This window comes from Columba livia, chromosome 7 (genome assembly GCF_036013475.1).
Source record: "Columba livia isolate bColLiv1 breed racing homer chromosome 7, bColLiv1.pat.W.v2, whole genome shotgun sequence".
Lineage (NCBI taxonomy): Eukaryota > Metazoa > Chordata > Aves > Columbiformes > Columbidae > Columba > Columba livia.
The window spans coordinates 5,973,126-5,995,409 of NC_088608.1; the positions used below are offsets into that span (position 1 = coordinate 5,973,126).

At 40.1% G+C, this 22,284-nt stretch overlaps 1 protein-coding gene and 1 long non-coding RNA gene across 6 annotated transcripts in view; one reads left to right on the plus strand and one right to left on the minus strand.

Annotated features, from left to right (window-relative positions):
- LOC106145853 (von Willebrand factor D and EGF domain-containing protein) overlaps window positions 1-22,284 on the plus strand; it is a 192,127-nt gene that overhangs the window by 128,919 nt on the left and 40,924 nt on the right. For all 3 annotated transcript variants that reach the window (XM_021296547.2, XM_065070320.1, XM_021296548.2), the window contains 4 exons: window positions 8,725-9,606; window positions 17,291-17,386; window positions 18,154-18,249; window positions 21,080-21,175. In XM_021296547.2, coding sequence (XP_021152222.2) covers window positions 8,725-9,606; window positions 17,291-17,386; window positions 18,154-18,249; window positions 21,080-21,175 — 1,170 coding nt within the window. The remainder of the gene's footprint in view (window positions 1-8,724; window positions 9,607-17,290; window positions 17,387-18,153; window positions 18,250-21,079; window positions 21,176-22,284) is intronic.
- The window catches only part of LOC110363608 (uncharacterized), a 66,776-nt gene continuing 61,819 nt past the window's right edge, over window positions 17,328-22,284 (minus strand). For all 3 annotated transcript variants that reach the window (XR_010473962.1, XR_002421814.2, XR_010473961.1), the window contains 3 exons: window positions 18,556-20,008; window positions 18,056-18,336; window positions 17,328-17,443 (listed from right to left, as the gene is read on the minus strand). This is a non-coding gene — a long non-coding RNA (uncharacterized LOC110363608). The remainder of the gene's footprint in view (window positions 17,444-18,055; window positions 18,337-18,555; window positions 20,009-22,284) is intronic.

The window sequence follows — 22,284 nt, forward strand, 5'->3', positions numbered from 1 at the left end:
TGGACCAATATCCTGGCCCCATTAAGGTAACACAAGAGTTTTGCCACTAACTGCAAAAGCAAAGCAGGAGTTGAAGAAAAATAATTCATAAGCAATACAAAGCGCAGTACAGGGGTAAAAATAGGTGTGAAATACACAGACTCATCATTGCTCAGGGCATGTTTAGGACTAACCCCTTAACACCTTGCTGTTGTTGATGAACAGAAGTGGTGGCATTCACTCCACTGAATTTGCTTGCAGAATCAGGTGATATACACTGCCAATCCATGCGAATTTTGCCCCCAAAATTACACATCATGGGTATAGAGGTAGGTCATTTCTGAAGGGACACAGCAACAGCCTATAGCAAACACAACACTCTGATCATCTGGGATGCAGGAGAAAATTATCTCCCTTGCTGATCATTTATTAGCTTAAGAATTTCATAGAATTGTAGAATACCCAGGTTGGGAGGGACCTCAAAAGATCATCTGGTACAACCTTTGATTTCTCAAAGGACATTTCTCTCCTATACTATGATAAAAATACAAAACCAAACAAAGGTTTTGTTTTAATTTCTATAGGACACAGAGGGGAAGATCTGCACACTGGAGAGACCACCAGAGCTCTCTGGTCTGTAAGTGGTGGAACAGCTGATAAATCTTCTATATTACTAAAAAATAACAGTTCTCAGAGTTTCTCCATGCTAACACACGTTGCTTCGGTACTTATTGTCTTAAAAATGTCAGATTTGAACCAAGCTATTGGTTTATGACATTTTAAATCCTTCTTAAACTAACGTAGTACCTCAGAGGAAAGGTAATCCTGAAGCCTTCTTCATTCCTCCTCCTCCAAATGCCTCTACTGAGTTCGTCACTTCCCCTTTATATTTGTTGGGATGCAAAACAAAAGGGACTTATTATCTTCTCCATAGCTATTTATGTCACAATGTTGCACCCCTAAGTGACCTTGGCTTGCTTCAAAATTCTTGCTCCACTAAAAACAACAATTTCAAGTCTCTCTACTTGCTCATCCTAATACTCTTTCAAAGAGAAAACTACAAATGTTATAAAGGAAAGTCTCATGATATGACTGTCCCCAGCACGCTCCCATAGCATTCAGTGGCAATTGTGAAAAACCCATTTGGTTGAATTAAACACAAATTAGCAGAACTAAGAACTTTTGTGACATCCCATTTGAAAACTTATTAGTGAAATTCCCTGCTTTCCGTTTTCTGTATTAGAAAGAAACTATAGATAGTTGTCATCCTAATCAGTTGAAATTGTGGAGAATTTCATGAAAGCATTATTTCAGTGAGAGTATTTATATGTGCTTATACAGTATTAAAACAGATTCATTACTGGTCTCCAGCAAGGCATAGTTCAGATTGTTCCTTGGCTTTCATATGTAAAGTAACTCATTTTTATGTGTTTACAGCCCCAAACAACATAATTATAGTTTTAGATAATCTACTTCAATCAAATAAAAGGAGAATTTCAGTTAAATATTCAAATTTAAGCTATTTTTTCTTTGAGGAAATATTATGTATTTTCTTTTGAAGAAATGCTATGAACTTTCTTTCTAATTTATTATTGCAGTTCTAAAGGATTCTACATAGATGTTTCAGAGAATTAGACAGGGATGCTTCAGAGACGATCTGTCTTGATTTAGCCTGTTTTGTATATATCTATCAACCTGCTCAAGCCTTGAGAGAACGTGAAGGCCCATGAGGCATCATCAGATAACAACACAGTTTCTATTAATTTTTCCATCTCTCGCAGAGCTGAGAAGTCAAATATACTGCCAATTCCTGAACAGAAAATGTAATTTAGTTTAATGAATCTCCATCTTAATACTGTCTGAAATAACACAGTTGCAGATGGTAGGACACAAAGAGGAAAGGCAGAAGTTCAGACCTGAAGGATGGACAGGGTATAATGAAAGAAAGGGCAATAAAACAGTTGCGAAGGGGCTAAGCTGGTGATCTGTGGTGTTTTGAAACACAACCACACTTCTCCTTTCCTTCCTGTTTTGTTGGCTGGATATTTAGAGGAAAATAACTTCTAAAAACAGCAGCATAGAACAGGTTAGACCCAGGGAACACAAAGAGCACAGATAGATCCGGCCACAAAGGAGCGAGGGGGGAGACAACATCAAATTCGCTGAGTTTTCCTCCCCTAGGGGAGAACTTTTCAATTAAACCTTCAAATAAACTGGAAGGTAGGAGAGGTGTTTGAGAAAACATTGTTTGTTTGAAAAACACAGCTAGTTTATATATCTCCATACACAATCCAAAAAATAAAGATACCGGTAAAGGAAAATAGTGATAAAGGGGGAAAAAAACCTCCCTGTTTGAGGAACGTGCTCATATCTTTGCCATCAGTAATTCTTACGATATTTTTAAAAACACTGTCTCTGGTGACCCCGACATTAAAATCGCTATTGAAAATGTACCGAAAACATCGTAAAAATAATTTTTAAAAGCCCAACAAACAGAGTCTGCAAACAAAGTGCACAAAATGCTTTATTTTCCTCAAAGGCTCATTTTTCTGTAGTTATTATTGTGCTCATGGCCACCTCGCACCCTTCTGGCACTCTGCCTGCATACGATCCCTTGTCTCAAGAACTGTAATAACCAAAAGCCGATAGTTACATCCTGGGAATGCAGATACACGTGTATTACAAGAAAGTGCCATCTATTAAGATAAGGTTCATATTTAAAACTGTTTGATTACTTTTAGACTTGAATGTCATTTTAGAAATCCAGCTTATAGCCTAAATACTACTATTATCTATTCAGGACACCCAAAAAGGAGCTGGTGATTTGAAGTCCATGCAGAAATCTGGCTTAAATGAATATAAAGGAAGGCAGTATTAGTGCCCCATCTCTTTTAAATTCTTTTTTTTTCTCTTAATCCCTAAATTACAATGCTTCCTATTGAAAAAGATTTATGAATAGAAAGATATTTCATATAAGGAAAAAGCTATACCTAAGCAAAATCTTTCTAAGGCATTGTTTTGGTATTTGTTGAGTATGAAAGGGATTATCTGTAATTTTGTGTATTCCTTGACATACCTTAGATACATCTGAAAATGTTCTCTGAAACGTAGTCGGTAATACCATTTCTGTGTTCATTAACTGTTTGCTTGTTAGCTGAGCATCTCAGAATGCCCATTTTGTTTAAATACACCAGTTAATTAATTGAGATGCCAATCGTGTTGCTCTGAAAACCTAGAGGCAAACAAGCTACACAATAATGTGTAAGACAAAAGACCTTAAATGCAACATAATCAAACACACTCCCTCTTCTTGAGGTAATGTTTTCTTGTATGCTCACATTGGATTTCGACATCCCAGAAGTGGAAAAGGATCTCCTTGATGGCAGAGTACAGACCCCATTCCATTTGTGGGAATCGTTTATTCTGAATACAGGGAGATTTGGAACAAACTTCAGTGGTTGAGCTGGCTGAAGATCCCCCGTTTTCTCCTCCACAAAAACCACTGTGTGGGAGCAGAATGATTTTATATTTCATGCACACAAAACAAATCTGCATTGCAAATTATAAATGGTGTTACAGAATTGTGAATGTGCAGCTGCAGCCACATCTGACAAACAAAAGAGTCTGAGGCAGAGGAACAGTTATAACCAGAAGTGGCTGAATGATGCAGGCTCTATAGAATATTCCTTATTGCTCAGGATTTTGGTAGGTGAATCACAGAATCGACTGGGTTGGAAAAGACCTCAGAGATCATCCAGTCCAACCCTTGGTCCAGCTCCAGGCCATTGACTAGATCATGGCACTAAGTGCCATGTCCAATCTCAGGTTAAAAACCTCCAGGGACAGTGAGTCCAGCACCTCCCTGGGCAGCCATTCCAATGCCTGACCACTCTCTCTGCAAAGAATTTCTTTCTAATCTCCAGCCTAAATTTCCCCTGGCAGAGTTGAAGCCCATGCCCCCTTGTCCTATTGCTGACTGCCTGGGAGAAGAGACCAATCCCCACCTGGCTACAACTTCCCTTCAGGTAGTTCTAGAGAGTGCTGAGCTCACCTCTAAGCCTCCTCTTCTCCAGACTAAACAAGCCCAGCTCCCTCAGCCTCAGAAGGGGAAGACAACTGCTCACTAGGTAGCAACACCAGCAATACAATCTCATTTCCTATCAGGCTGAAATGCAGCTCAGGGAGTAAATTCGGCCACCACAGAAGCGGTGGTTCCAGAGCACAGGTTTTGACAGACTGCCCATGCACAGCTGGCAGCTCGCACGGAGCTCCACTTCTTGTTCTGATTTGCAAATTCCACATCCGGGCACCTCTTCTATAAAACTTATACCCTCTATTTCCACATTTTTCAAAGTGGGGATTAACTTTTGCCTGCACCTACTTCCAGCGTGTTGTGTGCTCTTAAACTCCTTAACACCACATTTGACTTTTCAATTTTTGACAGAATAAATAAACAATAGTGAACTCTAAATTTAACCTCCTATCTACATTTATAATAAAATTCTGATCTCACTGAGTCTTTATAATGCTTTTGTTTCTACAAAAATATTCCTGGAAGTAAAACTTGGGAAGCTGAAGCTGCACCTCACTTAAAGGAGTTAAGGAATTTATTTTGGGAGTTACTGCTTTTGATTGTGAGAGAAGGGATATTGGTGATGGTGAAGTTCAGACAGCATCTGAATGTGGGGAATTCGGGACATGTAATAGGAAGAAAGGGAGAATCAAAGCTGTGTTTCTGAATATTTGGGAAAAGAAAGACATTAGGGTATGCTTGGATGGCTTAAGACTTACGAATTAAACAGACTCCAACTAGAAAAGAAAGTTATGCTAGAACTTAATCAAATAAAGCAGCAGATTAGGAATTGCTGGAAAAACAGAATTTCCCTAGAGCTTCCTATTGACAGCTGTTCCATTTCCCCTTTCTCACCAACTAAATACAGAAAAAAAAGTGGATGTGGAAAAGTAGAGAGAGAGACATGGCATGATCCCTACTACTCTGGTACAAGACTTCTTAGACCAGTGTAATTTTTCTATTCTCTCTTGACATTTTAAATAAGATTTATGTGCTGGTAGATGTTTCAAATTTTAAATGATGACCCACATAGTGTAATATGTCAGAAGAGCATTCCTCTGTCGACATTCTTCTGAATGAGGAATGTGCTACACAGCATGTACTACTAAATGTTAATAGCTCTAAAACTACACAAATTGTAAATTTATTGAATTGTGTTAATAATGAGATGAATTCTTAAGCTATTCACGGAATTCTGAAATAGTTGTAACCTGATCAGAATTAAAGGTGCCCATAATCTTCTGAACCAACAGGCAGAAGAGACTGCAGAGGATGATCTTGCTAAGGAGAAGGAGCCAGGCTCCACCTGAAGAGTAGACTGGTTTGGGGCATTTTATCAGCTTTGAGAGAGAGCAGCACCCGAGATTACATGGCCATGCTTGTAGTATCACCCTCACGTGATTATATGGAAAAGATACACTTTCATTTTAAAAAAATAAAAAATAAACAACCAAAAAAACTCATTTTGTAACTCTAATAGATGGAAAGGTGTAGAGATGTGTAAGCCAGCAAAGACCTGGGTGAACCAACCTAGTCCAGCCTGTCCCAGGCCAAGCATGATACGTGTGCTGCTTCTCTGGGAATAGAAATGTCTGGGGCAAGAAACAAACAAACAAGAAAAAAACCCCAAAACCTCAGAAGAGAGACAAGATACCAGACTTCTTTTCTATGTTTCAGGGTGTTGCTGCCTCACCCTAGATTTAAGAGACTGTCAAGTGTCTGCTCTATTTGTGAACTGCTGTTTTCACTAGCTTATATAGTCATTTTATTACCTTCAGAATGAACATGATCCTCTTCAACTACAGATATCCAGTAGTTCACTATAAAATGCAATTCAGGTGAGAATCAGAATTTGCTGTGCCTTAACAACATCGTGATGGCCTTGGCAAGCAGGAACCAGAGACTATTTATGACGATTCTGGTTTATGAGCTCAGTGCGAGCAGCACAACGTGTCTGAAACACGGGCAAACCAAAGGGTTTGGAGGGTTCTCATGTGGGGCAACTGCGTGGATGGAAAGTGTCCTGGTGCTGGGTTGGATGAGGGAGGTTGAGCTTCTACTTCCCAAATCTGGCCTCTGTCACCCTTGTTCTAGTCTAGACAGCAGAGGAACCGATCTCCTCAGGGTCTGATCCGTCCCCACACTACACTGTGATCACAGTGCTGTAACTCCATCCATACGAATGGAGCTCCTGCAAAGCAGCTGGTTCTCAAGCTCTTATCTACCTCCGTGAAAAATAAACTCAGTCGTTCCTCTGCTGCACATTTCCCCTTTAGTACAGCCAGAAATACTGAATACTGACAGGTAGTGAAAATGTATTTTTGTACCGTCATATAACCTTGAGCACTTCCCCTTGTCGTTTTCTTGTTATTTTCATCCAGTCCAATATGTAATCATACAGTGGCATCACAGAGAAAACCAGAGTCATGCAATCACACTTCTGCATTGATAATGGGTTATACATTTGAAGATATTGATCGACTGCAAGGAAAATGAATTGAAGTAATACAAGATTTGAGAAAGCTGCTGACTACAGACAACTGAGTCTGCAATCTTTTGGTATACTACTTTGTTTTAGCTTGGTTAGATATCTGGAAAACTGCAGAAAGAAATGTTCAGGTATTCCAGAAAAAAATCTATCATATTCTAATCCCAACTAAATTGCGCAGTATCACTATAAATAAAAATCTGAAATAATGAAAGCTGAGAGGACACTGAAATCACCACACCTGAACGATGCCAACATAGTTTGGTGGACTGTAAAGTGGATGAGGGACTTTGACCAGTATAAGTCATAATGAATATACAACTAAAATGTGTCACTGGTGTGACTTGAGATGTAAAAATTGTATTGTCATGGATACACTCCAAGAACAGTGTGTTCTCCCTTACAGGGAAGGATGAAGCTTATTTGCAGGATGAGTATATCACCAGTATCACCTGATAAAGGAATAAAAGATTTCCTTTTCTCAGGCAGTCAGTCTCATCCCCTTACTAGTTACCAAAACCTAGCTAGGAGGAAAGCTCATTCAATTACGACATGGTGGAAGGAGCTCAAAGCTACAGCCAGGGCTCATTTTGGAAATTCGTCACAGAGGTCGTTGAGCCCTTGACCGTCATTCCTGTCAATTTCTGGTCCCTGAATCGAATTTTCTGAAGGTAGCAATGATCATTTAATACTGATCATTTTCTACAGGGATATTTCTTTCATCTTTCTCTCATTAATTTTTAAAAATCCTTTGACTTCTCCTATCCTCTCATGCTCTTTTTGCTGATGTCCTCCCTGCTTCACCATCTCTTTCCTTACATACTGTGTAACTCATCATTCATCAGGATTACTTTGGACAGTAAAATCCATGTATTTACCTACTGCTTTACTAAATAGCGTGTATTTACCTACTGATGTCTATAACTTGATCCAGTACCACTGTAAAACTCCAAAACATTATGCTTCAGGGCAATAAAAACTCATCAGCCACCAGCAGAATGACACTGTTTAACAGCCAAATAAACACAAATTTGGATGCCAGGATTTGCCTACATCAAGTCAACACTCTAACTTTCATTTTGACCTTTTCCAAGCATCTTAATCTCTTTCCTTGCTAACTATGGCTAATTTCTACATCAATAGGAGTTTTAAGAAAGTGATTAATATTTATATTTGCAAGGCAGAGATACACCTTCGCATGGGCTCAACCCTAGAATCAAGTGGGGTTTTTTTGTTCAGGATGCAATGTATTCTGTTTCCTATGGAGTAAGTATGCCAGAACCAGTTAAAAATAGCTTCTTCCATTCATCAGAGTCAGCAGATGGCCATTAATCTTCCTGAAAGTATTGATTCAAACTACTCGTCTCCACTTTGAAAGCCCTTCACAGACTACCCTCTCCCCATCCATCACCCTCCTCACACAGCCCAAGAGCTGGTTGGCTTTGGAACAAGTGGGCGACAGTTACAAACCAGCAGTTTCTCCTACACGCTGCCCCTCTTGTTTTCTTTAAACACCTTCCTGAAACCCTCCTTTGCCATAAGGACTACAAAAGCATCGCATAGTTATACACTGGTGCAATGGGACTAGAGTGTCTCTAGGACATCATCTCGCCAAGGACCATCTTTGTTATTTTCCCCCAAGGACGATCTTAACATTTGATTGTTTTTCCATCCGTCTGTCCCAAATTGCAATGTCTCGTCTTACTCCTAGACTGCAAGAGCTTAAATGTGAAGTCTTTGCATTATGTACTGCCTAGGACAGGGGTGTCAAACTCATTGTCACCGGGGGCCACATCGGCCTTGCGGTGGCCTTCAAAGGGCCGAATGTAATATTAGGACCATATAAATGTAGGAGTAGTTACATTTATACTGTCCTAAAATTACATTCGGCCCTTTGAAGGCCACCGCAAGGCCGATGTGGCCCCCGGTGACAATGAGTTTGACACCCCACATCTACAAGATTTCCCAGCACACTGTTGTAGTGTTGATAGTTATTAAGAAACAAATATTATCTCAGGTGGTCAAGAACTGCAGGGTGCACCATGTCATGCATATAACGACAGCTTAACTCTCTTATTTCTAGCATCGATGTTCTGCTACTTGCTCATAAACTAAATGTTCACTGCAATTCCTTTAAACTCTAAATCAGAAAATCTGACTAATGTATATCTTTCTTCTGTCCTAGTTTCAAGATCTTCCCAAAGCTATGTGCATATTGCTGGAAGAAATACCGAAGATGCTAGAGGCTCTCATCGTGAAGATGCTTTAAAGACACCAAGAAACACATATTCCCTTCTTTCCCAAACGCAAATTCCACGACAAGAAACTACACACTTTTTGGAAAGAAACCCGCCAGTCATAAACACTTCATCCCTTACAATGAAAAAGGAGACTTCCCAAGCTCGGATACTGTCAGCAAAAAAACCTGCTATGGAGTCCACAGAACCTGAGAAACAATCTTTTCTTGAAAAAAGAAGCGATACCCAGAGTTTCATTCTGCACGAGGAGCCGGAGCTCCGAGTCACAAGTTCCGGTGTGACAACCCACACCCCTCTCTCTGCCAAACCACACAAACCAGGCACAACCCCGACTGTCCCTTCTCATCGCAACACAAATGCAAGTTCATTCTTTGCAAGGCCACGTGTTGTTCAGCAACCTCATCCCAAGCACCGCTATTCCCCCAGAAAATGGCCCGGTCGAGCCACAGTGTCAAACACTAAACCATCCACAGATTTCCCAACAGAGCAACCGGGAGCATCTCCTTTGGCAACACGTCTCACCTCCCCTTCCCATTCAATAGGACCTTCCCTCGGTGCAGCTCCCCCGAGTGCTCGTGTCCCACCAGGGTCTGGTGTCCCACCAGGGTCTGCTCCCCCAGCCAGAAAGTCATTCCACACAGCGATGGGTCGCGTGGAACTGCCGAAAACCAGCGGTGGGACGCACCAGAAAGCTGTCTGCGCCGATACACCGTGTTTTACCGGTGTGAAGTGCGAGCCGGGCGAAGATGGAGGATCTAAATGCGGGTCTTGTCCCAGTGGATACAGTGGAGATGGAATTACCTGTGAAGGTAAGGGGGAAAAGCCTCTTTCAAATTCTTCTATGACTTCAAATGTAATAACTGTCCAAACCAAAATTATTTTTTATTATAAATTTTCCAGCTGGGATCATTCTGGCTTTCAAAGACAATTATATTTCAAAATAACAGACAAACATTCTGTAGCTTTGAAGGAGCTTTTTCTGCTTACAAAAATGACATATTTATTTGATAATATCTAATCTATTGAAACCAGGGACAGATTGTGATCTCACTTACCCTTGCTTAAGGCCAGATTCATGCTACCGAAGTCATTATATTTGAACACACATAAAACTTCTGTGGGAAATGGTAAAATTGACTCCATTTGTCTATGCAACACGTATTCCAGGAAAAACTAATTGTTCTACTACCTTAAAAATAACTTTTAAATATCTACCTCATATCTTAAATACAAAACTGAACTTGTCATCTGAAATGCATAGTGCCAGAAGGGTTTTCACAATATATTGACTTATTTATTAGCTTAGAATAGCTCAGTAAAACAATAGCATTAGGCACATTTTTCAAAACAACGAATTCCCTGACTCACCTGTCATTAATTATGCTTTCTGTTGAAATTCCTCTGGTAAGTTGGTATCTTAATTGGCCTCTCACTACACAAAGCAAAAGTGTTTGCATCATTTGTTTAATTATCTTTCACGTGCAGTTTCTCACCCCTTTGTAGGGGGGTCTCGGCTGTAAAGCCCCCGGCAACGCTGCAACCCTCTTGAGCTCACAGGAGTTCTGAAGATATATTACAAAATCCATAAGAAAAGGTCACTATAATCTCGGATGTTATAATTTTTGCTTGTTTGCACATTTCTGAAATGCTCCTTCTAAAGGATGGAAGATTATTTGACACGAAAGTCTCTGTGTTTGATCCTGGTTTTATACCTGGAGGTAGAAAAGGCCCAAGTAGCTCCTAGTACGGGGAAGCCCAAAGCAAGCTGGACAACAGAACGGCCTCTCCTCAAAGACCAGACCAATGTACATATGAATATTTATGAATATAGGCATACGGCTGCTTTGTGTCTAAGTATATTTAGTATGCCTATCAGTACAGTCCTTAAAACATAAATCTACCTCTGCATTTTACTGTCTCGCAAGACAAAATGCTTTCTTCAATTACTGGTATTACTGAAAACCTCTCTGGAGGGTCCTTAGCATGAAATATTTTATTACCAATATCATTCTGTCTCAGGTCTTGATGACACAATACACAAACATCCTTTCTTTGTCTCTTGTCACTGGCTGTGTCACCAGACTCGATAACCAGCCCATCTGCTCCCCGCTCCCGCTCCATCCCCAGCCCCGTGGCCAAGGGTGAGGAGCACCCATTGCACCTCCCAATGGTGACATCTCTTCCCATGTCAGATGCAGCTGATTCGTCCTGACAGATGAAGCTGAAAGATCGTACCAACTTCCCTCCAAACAGAAGTGCCTTCTAAGAACTGGGGGCAGCAAAACTGAACAAGTGATCAAAGCTTAGAGAAGATCAGCACCTGCAAAATATTTAGGCTTTGATGGAACATCCGTGACAAGTGAGCAAAAATATCAACAACCTCAGACACTATCAATATTATCACCATCCTATTTGATATCAAAATTCATCGAGATAAAAGGAACAGCCCATCTGTAGCAAGTTTTAATACCTGTGGAGCTTGAGGGAATGTGACCTTTGTTTAATAGAGTGTCTGAAAATACTCTAAGATAATAAATGCATTACCAAGTGATATTTATCTTGTGACAGAATGTAGATTTCTTTTCCAGTTGTGCAGTTCAAAATCAGGCTTTGAGGACCGGTAGGGAAAAAACAAGCAGCATGCTGAAAATTAATTTCTCTTCGAATATAAATCATACCAAATTTCAGTTCTGTAATATTCTTATCCCTTTGGACAAGCCCCTCTGTCTCCCTGTTCGGATGCCATTGGAAGTCCCCTCCCTCTGCGCTGTCCTGCTTTGGGAATCAAAGACTCTGGGAATCACAGTCCAGGCTGGAAAGACCTCTAGGGATCACCAGGTCCATCCTCCTAGCTTCTTCTGGAAGAACACAGCTACATGTCGGTGTGTTTGGCTTATATTCAGTCATCTGAAGCGAGATATATGCAGATGCTCTTAGCAATTTCCATTTGGATCACTCCCTTCACTACCAACAACTTCATCACATGTAAAAAGTAGGACCTTGCTTTTACCCGTCTTGCTTTCACATAATAAGCCTTGCAGATTCTTAATTCTCTTACTTGTGGATAGTTACTCCGCAGATGAGCTGAGATGAAGTAGTTCCTCAAGGCTCTACTCATTCCCACACCCCTTCCTACACCCAACCAGGTTCTCGGTTGTAGAGCTCTTCACCTTCCTGCACAAAGGCACTACTATCCTTTATTAGTGGCTGAACACTAAGACCAGTCTGCTACGCAGGCAAGTCCTTGACAAACATCATTTCAGACGAGCATTTTGAAGATAGCCAACATCACCTACCTAATAATAAAAAATAAGCAGGAGAAATAAGGCCTCCTGTAGTCCAGTGGATTCCCACGCATAGAGCACCTCTGGCAGAAGATATTCACTGGCCTTTATGGAGTCAACTTAGCCAAGAGTTCCTCTGATGAAGAGGGAGGACTCTAAATGCATAATTTCCACTCTGAGTGTCTTTTTCAGGTGTAGACACCATAAAAGAACTGCATTACAATGGTACACTCCAAACAGTTTTAGGGGACAGCACCTACCACCTGCCAAAGCCACTGCAGAAGTGTCATCACACTTCAAGAGCTTGTATGCCAACTGAATAAAAAACCAGTACTTTAATAATACATAATTAATCCAAACAGGATTGTTTTCAGAATATTTCTGGTATTTTGTCTGGCGTATCACGAGTGGCATACGTAAGGCAGCACTTCGTAACATTTGAGGCCAATGCTCTGAAATACTTCTTTAGCGCCATTAGTCACCTTAGAGCGATTATTCGTCATCCTGCCTCCGTTCCCCCTGCACTTTCAAAGACTCTGTATCCACTGGACAAGGAAACAAATGCTGCCTTTTCCCTGGGCTCGGTTTATTCACCAGGGTCTGTGCATGTGGCGCCGTCTGAGAGCAGCTGTTGTGTTTCTTGAGCTCCCTGGGGTGCCCCAAGGTGGAACATGGCCTTTCCTTTCCTCAACAGAGCTGAAGTTAAATAAAATACTGCTCTGAGCACCGCTGTTGTGCTTCCTTCTGAGAGACCTAGACCTGAACACTGAAGAAAAATAAGAATTTCAGCCAAATTCTCTGTCGTCCTTGTTTTTGTTTCTCTAACGCCAATTTCATTTGATAGGGAGTGTCCGGTTGCTAAAATGGTATGATTGAAAGTCAAAGACTCAGTTCCATAAAACAGAGACAACTATTTAAGACTATTGTGGATTAGGTGATAGTTCTGAAGCAACATCTTTCTAGTCTTTTAGGAGTCATAAAAGTCCACAGAATTCCTATGGAGGATAAAGTCATGCTGCTTTAGAAGCAGGTCAGTAAAACTCTATTTTAAAAGTTTTGCACAGTGTTTTCTGGGGGAAAGGGAAGTCTAGAATGGTGTCTGCCATGCTTTCTGCTCAAGAGTTAAAAACACAGCATTGCCTTGATGTTACAAAGCCACTGTTCAAACCAAATAGTTTTCAAAATAATAGGAAAGACCAAGTAGTTGGGAAAGTACAATGACCTCAGATTACACAGCTGAATGAAAGAAGGTGAAAAGAAAAAGAAAAGGGTAGGCAACATTCATCTGTTGTAACACTTTTATAGCCAAAAAAGCTCTACCACATCATGTCTTTTCCAAAGGCTGAATCTATTTACTTCTTTGTACAAAAACTCTTCTACGGCTTTGGTTACCCTTGTTGCCTTTTTCTTCATCTTTTCCACTTGTTCTATATCTTTTTCTAGCTGGGGGGTCAGAACTAAACACAGTATTTAAGATGCAGCTCACCATGGATACAGACCATAATAAGGTCTGGTATTTTGTGTTCTGATAATTTCTTAACAATTCCTAACACTTTACTTGCTTTTTTGTCTGCAGATGAGCACTCAGGTGACATTTTGCAAACCAAAATCCATTAGTACAACCTAACTAGAACACTCGTCTGCATTTGTATTCCCAATTTATTCAGTCAAGTTAATCTTGCTAACTTTCCATCTGATATAATGGGTATTTATTTCATAACTGCAATCCGGGACTGCTGGACTATTTAAATATGCATATAAGTTATTCTAATTGCAATAATACATGCTTTAACCCTATGCTTTATTTCCTTTATCTGCATGACTTACATGCAAAAGAAAGGTTTCAGGCCACAACTTTTCAAAAGGAAGACCAATTACCTGGTAGCTTTCTTTTCCTGTCTCTTGTGCTACCCATATTCAAACTTCATCTGTGTATTTAGGAAACCAGATTAATGCATCTCTGGAAGAAAATAAACAATGTACAATGACGGCATGCAAAAAGGTAGATTACGCTCCTTCCAGTAAAGTCTATAATGACCTGACTGGTTTTCAGATTTCCAAGTGGAACAGCAGGTAATACTCTCGTACCTTGAGCCTTTCTTTACCTGCACACAGCAGACGGCACAAGGAGTTCACTTGCTGTTGAGATGTTCAGCAATAACTCCGTCCTGGAAGCCATTTGCTGATTAAGCTACTGAAATTGGAGGAAATAACACAGCATCTGGTATTCCTGAGTACTCCCAAAGTTATCGTAGAGAAACTTATAAAAAGTGCATGATCTCGTTTTAATGGAAAAAAAGGAGTTTTGGGATATTTCCCAAAAAGCCCTTTCAAAGAAAACAATAATGGACTTCTCCATTTTCACCTCCAGATTTTAAATCATGAACATGAAAATACATGCATTTGACAGCAAGTTGGACCATCTGCAGCAATGTTTTCCTCTTTACTGTTATTTTATACCATCCAAAACCTCTTAGTATAAAAACACTGCAATACCTTGATACAATTTAGCAAATGTTTATGGAAAAAAATATTCATTCCAGAAGATCAAAGATAGAAGTTTCAGAAAAGAATTTGACACTAACAGTAAATTTCTATTACGGAGGAAAATGTCTTTTAGGTGAATATTACTCTCTCACATTGCAGCCAGTGGTTCAGTTTTTACCTTTTGCTATTCACCAGTTATAGAATAGTTTCAAACATTTTACTATTAAATGTCACCATAGGAGCTAAATGTTTTAATATCCAAAATACCATGTTCTTTTCTGACAGCTCAGATGCATCTTGAAATGTGTAAAGGCCAGATGGAAAGTACTCTATTCAAACGGACACATTAAGTGCTACATACAAAAAACTCTGAAATCAAGTCTAATATGTTTGAATGTCACTGTGCTTGGCATAGCACTTATGCACCTGGAGGCTTTATGCATCATCCGACAGGAAAGGCAATCGCATTGCATGGACTTCAAAAAAAAAGCGGTACATTTTGCCCAGGTTTTGTGTTTCCCTATCTCCATGCAAAGCATATTACCCAGTTGTACCCACTGTTAATTTCTAATTGCAAAGAAATCCCTTTGTAAGCGAGTCCTGTGCGTGCCAAAACCCAGAAGAATGGAGATGGGTCAGATTGACACGTGTGTACCAGATGGGTTGACACCCTCTTTTCCAAGCCCTACACCTGCCACTGACTTCAGTACGATCTAGTGTAAGCCCCTGAATGCAAGTGGTGCCTTATAAATACAGATTCTTTGAAAACAGCTTCCATTTCTTTCCCTTTCTTCCACGTTCCCTTTCATCACAGACTGTACCTGCTGTTCGTCTTAATAGCACCAGACCCCGAGCTGCCCGCGCTCTGACCTGCTCCATCAGTCGCTACCGCTGCCCGAATTAGAACAACTTCGGGAAAGCTTAACACCAACAGCTTAAATGGGTCTAAATCAAATCTATTTAGTTGTCCAGACAATGTCATATTTTTTTTTTAATTCTTTTTTCTTCCTCCCAGATGTACACTTGAAATCTCAGCAAAACATTCTGAATTGCAAATGCCTAAACCTTCTAGACACAAATCAAAACTAAATTTAGCTTAATGGCATTCTCAGCATGTATAGTATGGATCTAAACTATATCTAGCAAGCTTTCTGTTCTCAGGCATGTCAAATCCTGAAGTTGCTTCAATGCAGCATTGAAAATTTCGCAGTTAAAACTGAGCTGTATGGTAACAGAAAATGTAAATACTGAAGCACCTGAAGAGCAGATCTAATACAGAATATATTTATTTACGGTTATTTGTGTCAAAATGGTTTATTTAAAGGCACCCTCTTGGAGCTTGTCTTTTTAACTGCAATTGGAAAATGTGTGGTGGCAAAGTTGGATGGACAAAGTTGACATGCAATGGCTTGGTGGGATCACAGGAGGTGAGGAGGCCTTCAGTGCATGAGCTTTGTTTAATTTTTTTGGTGCCACAAGTATTTGTCCTTCACCTGGCTTTCCAATTACACAGTCCAATTTCCAGTTTTAAGAAAAAAAGAACTTGGTACATTATGTTTTTGTGGGGTTTTTTGTGTGTAACAATACTTAAAATGAAAGATGCTTTGTTTCAGATCTCTTTAGCTTCATTTTGCATTTTCCTTGGAATAACCTTGCTTAGCTTCATATCCGTTATCAAAGACAAAGCTCTGCCAGTAAAGTGTGCCAAAGTGCAACATTTTTCTCTATATTCACTTCCCAAGCACAAGGAAGGATATTTTTCATTCTGTTATGTGCGGTGGCTTTTTTTTCCAAAGGCATAAGCGAGATCCACCTGTCACACGCGTCTTTTCCTGCTCCGGCACGTAGCGCTTCTCCTCAGAGCAAGCGTCCCTGGTCATCTTCCACCTTCAGTGGCCTCCTCCTCCTCTCCACCGTCTGGCACACAAAACTCCCTCTTATTAGAAGGCTACAAATAGAGGGGCCCACTAAATCAGTTGTCAGGTTTCTACCTTAAATGCTTGTTAGATTTTAGAGGTTAAACCTCTCAGGCTTCCTGCACAATGAAGCCATCAGGCTCGTAATGATCAACATTTAAAAAAACAAGTGTTTTCAGCAAATAGCCTGTTTCAGGAGCTGCATTAGTTTCCAGCTTTATGCATTACACCTGCTCATCCTCTTTTCTCCCGCAGAATGACACGGCATATTGCAATATGTCCAAAAATCCTTATTTAACTTGCTGCTTTGTCTGCTGCAGACCTCACACTACTTATTAAACATTTAAAATGTTGCTTAAATGTTTGTCATTTTGCTGACAAATTCCCACACAACTCTTTCCTACAGAGAAGAAACCCTTCATCTCTGCTCAAGAGTAACGTCTGACACATGTCAAGCTTTACTGAACATCCACAAGGCAAATTTGTGCAGGATGGGCCAAGTCTGCAGTATTATCAACACATTTGTCCCGGATCCACACCTGGACTTCAAAAATACATGCTTAAAAATGTTAACTTCAAAAGTTAAACAACATTGTTATGTTCATTCCCTTGCAGAACTAGTCACTGCTGTATTACTGATGTGATATCTACATTTACCCTGCAGGAGCCACATTTTTCCCTCAGCAGCCAAATTACTTGTTGGATTAATAAAATGATATGGGAAAAGTAGTAACAAAGTGTGCTTATAACCACACAGAATGTAATATTTGAACTGTTCTTTTTCTACTTATGTTTTATTCCTGCAGTGCAGTGTGATCCACCATGTGAGCATGGAGGGACTTGCCTGTCTCAAAATACTTGTTCTTGTGCTTATGGATTTGTTGGCCCTCGATGTGAAACAAGTATGTATGAATTCATTCAGGCTTTTCTCCTCATCACATGTTTGAATTTGTAGAAAACTAGAAGAGAAAAACAAAGCTTTATTATTTTTCTATATTTCCCCTTAAAATGGTGATTGAATACAGAAAGGAAATCCCATCTGTTGAAGAAATGTGGTAGCTAAACTATTTGAGAGCATAGATCTACCTGCAGCATAGTTGCATTATGTAAAAATATGCACAACTATATCAACATTTTCTACATAAAATCACTACTGTCTAAACAAACAAAGAAGCAAAAACCTCCACGTTATTTATAGTAGCCTTTATGAAATTCAAGGTTGTGTGAGTGAATGACGTAATACTGGTTTTGAGAACACAAAAAAACCCCATACCTATTAGGAGTCATGTTATTGTGCATTACAAGTTAAAAAAGAGGTTCAATATATAGAACATCTGGGGAAAAATCAGCCTTCAAACCCTCTTATATGAGCTGAATGGTGAAAAATCTGCAGTTTCATTATTACAGTCCTTGTTGCTTATTTAAATATCAAGTTGTCCTTGAAGGGAACGTAATTTTATCTCTGACCCAGGGTAGCTCGAATACTTAAATGAATTTTAGATGCAAGAGTTGGGATGAGTGGGTAGGATAAAGAAAACCAAGGAACATGACAGACTGATCCCTGAGTTTACCTCTTGGACTGATCCCATTAGTTATTTGCTCTAAGAGAGCAGCCTTAGGATCTATGAGTGTCAGCGATAAGAGATTTCATGCTTTGGGTGTTTTCCAGTGGTGTGTAACAGGCACTGTCACAACGGCGGGGTCTGTGTGTCACCCGATGAGTGCAGGTGCAGCAGTGGATGGAGCAGCCCTTCTTGTGACACAGGTGAGTGGGTAGAAATGACGGAGTTCGCTTATTTTGCGGCCTGAAATCCACGTGATTCCCGCAATTCAGCAGTGGGAGTGGGGATTGCTTAAAGAATTCAAACACAAGAACAGGAGACTTAGTAAAGGGCAGAACCTCGGGAGGCGTTGAGTTTACAAAAGTTTTCCTAAGTTTAGATGCTTATCTACATCTCAGGGTCACACTGAAGACATCCACAAACAAAACCTTTTTGCAGCATTTTTAAGCTTGCATGATTCTGGAGTTTCTTCTCAGCATGCACAAAAAACCAAAAATAAAGCTACTCACCATTTCAGAAGTTACAGCCTTTCTAGATGCTTGTTTGATTGTGGAAATGAGAATCACTGAAGAGTCTGGAGATATGTTGATTTACAGTCTTGGCTGCCATGGATAGAACTACGTGCTTTGTTGGCCTCATGGAGAGCTCAAAGGATGAATCCTGCCCCACACTTGCAGTGGCAGAGATAAGGGCAACACGACCCTCTGTACTGCCCGTTGTCTGTGCAGCTTCCCGTTTTCATTGCTTTTACCCCCACACATTTCTCTCAAGGAATGGTGGTAGGGAAGAAAGAAGGAGGATTTGGATTTTGGTGATACCATCAAATCTGAGCTTAAAAGTACAGTTTATGGAGACAGGAAGAGGAGGCCAGTTTAAGTTAGGACAAGAACATAAGCAAAAAAATGTGTCTTCTGGTGCTAAGTTAGCAACTACACACACACTTCTAATACTGCATAGTCTAAGGAAGAAAAGTGAATGTAAAAGGGAAAGCTATCAGAAACTGAGATTGACCAACTTGATTCTTGTGGTCCAGTTCTTGCATTCAGTTTGGCCATTCCAGAAGACGGCTTGTGACTTCGATACAGAAAAAAAGGTATTTTGCAAGGAGAACGTTCCCGTTCACCCCCCAGTGTTAAACACAGCACTGCTCCAGCATTTCACACTTGCAGAGCACCTGCACAGAAGTGTGCACGCTCAGGGAAAAGCCACCTCCACCCATCAGTGCAAAATGACAAGGTGAGGATTGGAACTAGGTACCTATTTCTAGTCAGGACTCATAGTTTTGAACGCTGGTTTGTATAGGTACAGCTCAGACCTTCCTCTCAGGGCCTAAGCACTAAAAGCTGCAGTACATTTTTCCTCGGAAGGCACAGCAACTACAGCTCTCACCCGGGACAAGGCATGCAAAATCGTGAAATATTAAAAGGCGCGAGAACGAGGAGTACCTTCCTCAGTGCCAAACCTCAAGGCTACAGAGGCAGTCTGCCTCTGCCATAGTGAATATTAAATGGCTGAGACACCTTCAGCTTACATTACCTTTTCTGGAAGGTGAGAGATGTCATTTTAACCTCCATCTCACTGAGATTGCTCTTCCTCTAAGTGTTGAAATGACAGACCTATCGAGGACACATAAATTAACCTAGCTAAGATCCCTGGTAAATGACTGGGATTGCCACTAGCTATTCTGGTTCACGCTATCTCCTGTTTTTCCTGCCAGAGATTACTCTCCTTGAGTTCTGCGCATTTATTTTGGGGTGGCTTTAACCTGAGTTATTCCAAGAGGAGGACAAGCAGCAGCAGCAGTAAATTCCAAGCCAGAAGAACAGCAGCAGGATTCGTTTGATAATTCCTTAGATGAAGGACTGTCAGGCTCAGCTCTCTGGCACAGTTTTGTGTGCACTACACAGAGTATTTTGCAGATACTGTTGGCGTTTCCTGCCTCAAGTGATATGATCGGAGTCTCTGGAAAACACAGATATAGAAATAAAGGGACTTTACCAACAGAAACAGAAACACTGACAGATTGGATATCTGTGAATTAGCTGGGACAATGAGGCAACTAATCCAAATTCACTATTAGCAATGAATTCAGTCCATTTTGACTTCATAAGTGATTGCTGCTTAGTCAGAAAAGCCTCTCATCCAGACTACAATTTCACTTTTTTCTCTTTCCAAATTGACATTTTATTTCTCCTTTAATTCACTGGAAACATTTTAGTGACCCTTAATTTATTTAAGCTTAAACGTATTTAATTTTTTTAATGGGCTATTTCATAAGATACTGAAAGACAAAAGGAATAAAGGAAAAAGACTCTTTTAAAGTGTCACTCTGCTTCACAATGAAAACTTTATCAGATTCCTTATTCTTCACACAGTGACTTCCCAACTAAACTAATTTGCAATTCTAATGCCCTTTTTATTTCAACAGCCAGGTACTTGCCGCATAGAAATATGCTGTACAGCTTTTAATTCCTAATCCCTGTTATATCATCTACAGTAATAACAGATAAATACAGAGGCAAAGGGAGCTCAGCCAGTGGTTTTGTTAGTGATGCATGAGCCAATATGTTGTGGGAACTGGGATTTAAATATATTTATTTAATATATATGTTCAACTTGAGGGAAATGCCACGATGCTCTGCAGAACTCAGACACAGCAGCAAACGGTTAATACATCATCTCCAGGTTATCCAGGCTGTGACTACATTTTACTACCTTGGAATCACGTTTGGTGCGGATGCTAGAGCAGAAACAAATGAACTGTGCAAATCAAAGGAGGACATCAGAAATGGACTATTAAGTTGTTCTTTATTTCATCCCCCAAGCTATACTAAGACACCACTGAAATGCTCCCACTGTGTCGACAATGAAAAAAACGTCACAGCACAACTGACCAGCAAGGATTGTGTGAAATTCATCACAATATTATTAGGAATGTTTATTCTAATGACACGTGCAGCAGCGAAAGAGCATCTACTCTAAAAAATTCAAAATTATAAGAGATTCACAGAGTTCTCTTGTATTCGCATACAGCTGTGTGCAATCCTGTGTGCTTGAATGGAGGAGTCTGTGTACAGCCAAATATGTGTACGTGTCCTTATGGCTTCTATGGGCCACAGTGCCAGAGAGGTAAGAAGATTCTATTTATCATCTTGATAAAGGATCCAGGCTAAAAATATAAACAGCAGCCTATTATTATCTGCCCCCACATGAAGTATATCCAGAGATTTTCCTTGTCAAAACTCCCTGTGTGCTCCTTTGACGTTATAGCCTGTTGTAAATCCACATTGTATTGTTCTTAATGGTACTGTGAAGGAGTAAGCACTTATTTACGATGGCATTAATGATAACTAAACAATTAATCTCCAGCTACCTGAAGTCAGTGATATCACTAATTAGCAACTATTCAGTTAAATGTTAAGGCATGTCTCTACCTTGTTCATTTTGCATACTCTATAGTGTGTACTATACCGTGTTTTAGAGTCATAGATGCTAATTTATCTTCCAATGGGGCTCAAAAAATCACCTACTTGACCATCCCAGAGTCTAGTGGATGGGAGACTTATACAGGACTTCTTCAGATCCCTACTCAAGGATCTGATCAAATAGAGCAGGACCTGATTTAGAATCCCTTATGTTTAGCATTTGAACAGCTGGAAGATCCCTGTACTTATACCACTTGCTTTTCAGTTTTTTGAGCATGGCTCTAATAACCCCTCCTGAATCTGGGAATTGAAATACACTCGTATTACCAAACCTGAGCTATTTCAATATTAAAGTTCTGTTCTCTTGCTCTCTCCCTTGTTTGTCTTATTTTTGCAAGTGAATGATTCACATGCAAAAATCTAATTGCAAGTGGAGCTTGCTGGAAGCTCTTTGTTTTTGTGATGTTGGGCATGAAGGAGAGAGTGAAAATTATACAGACTCTAATTTGATGATCTTTCTCTTGATGTTCAACCTGAAAGGTACTTTTCAACATCCATATCATTTGCAACTTTTATCCTTAAGTGTTATGGTTTAGATAGAACTAAAACTTCAAGATAAATATCTTCATTCGTGGGATATGGAAGTGATATGGAGAGAGAGTGGATGGATGCTTAATAAAAGACCTTCCTCCTGCTTCTTTGAGAAAGGGTGAAGTAATAGTGCCAAAACAAAGTCAACAAATATCAAACACTGATCTATGTTTCAAGGGCAGAAGCCCTTGAAGAAGCCCTTTAGCTACAGCTAAAACCTAA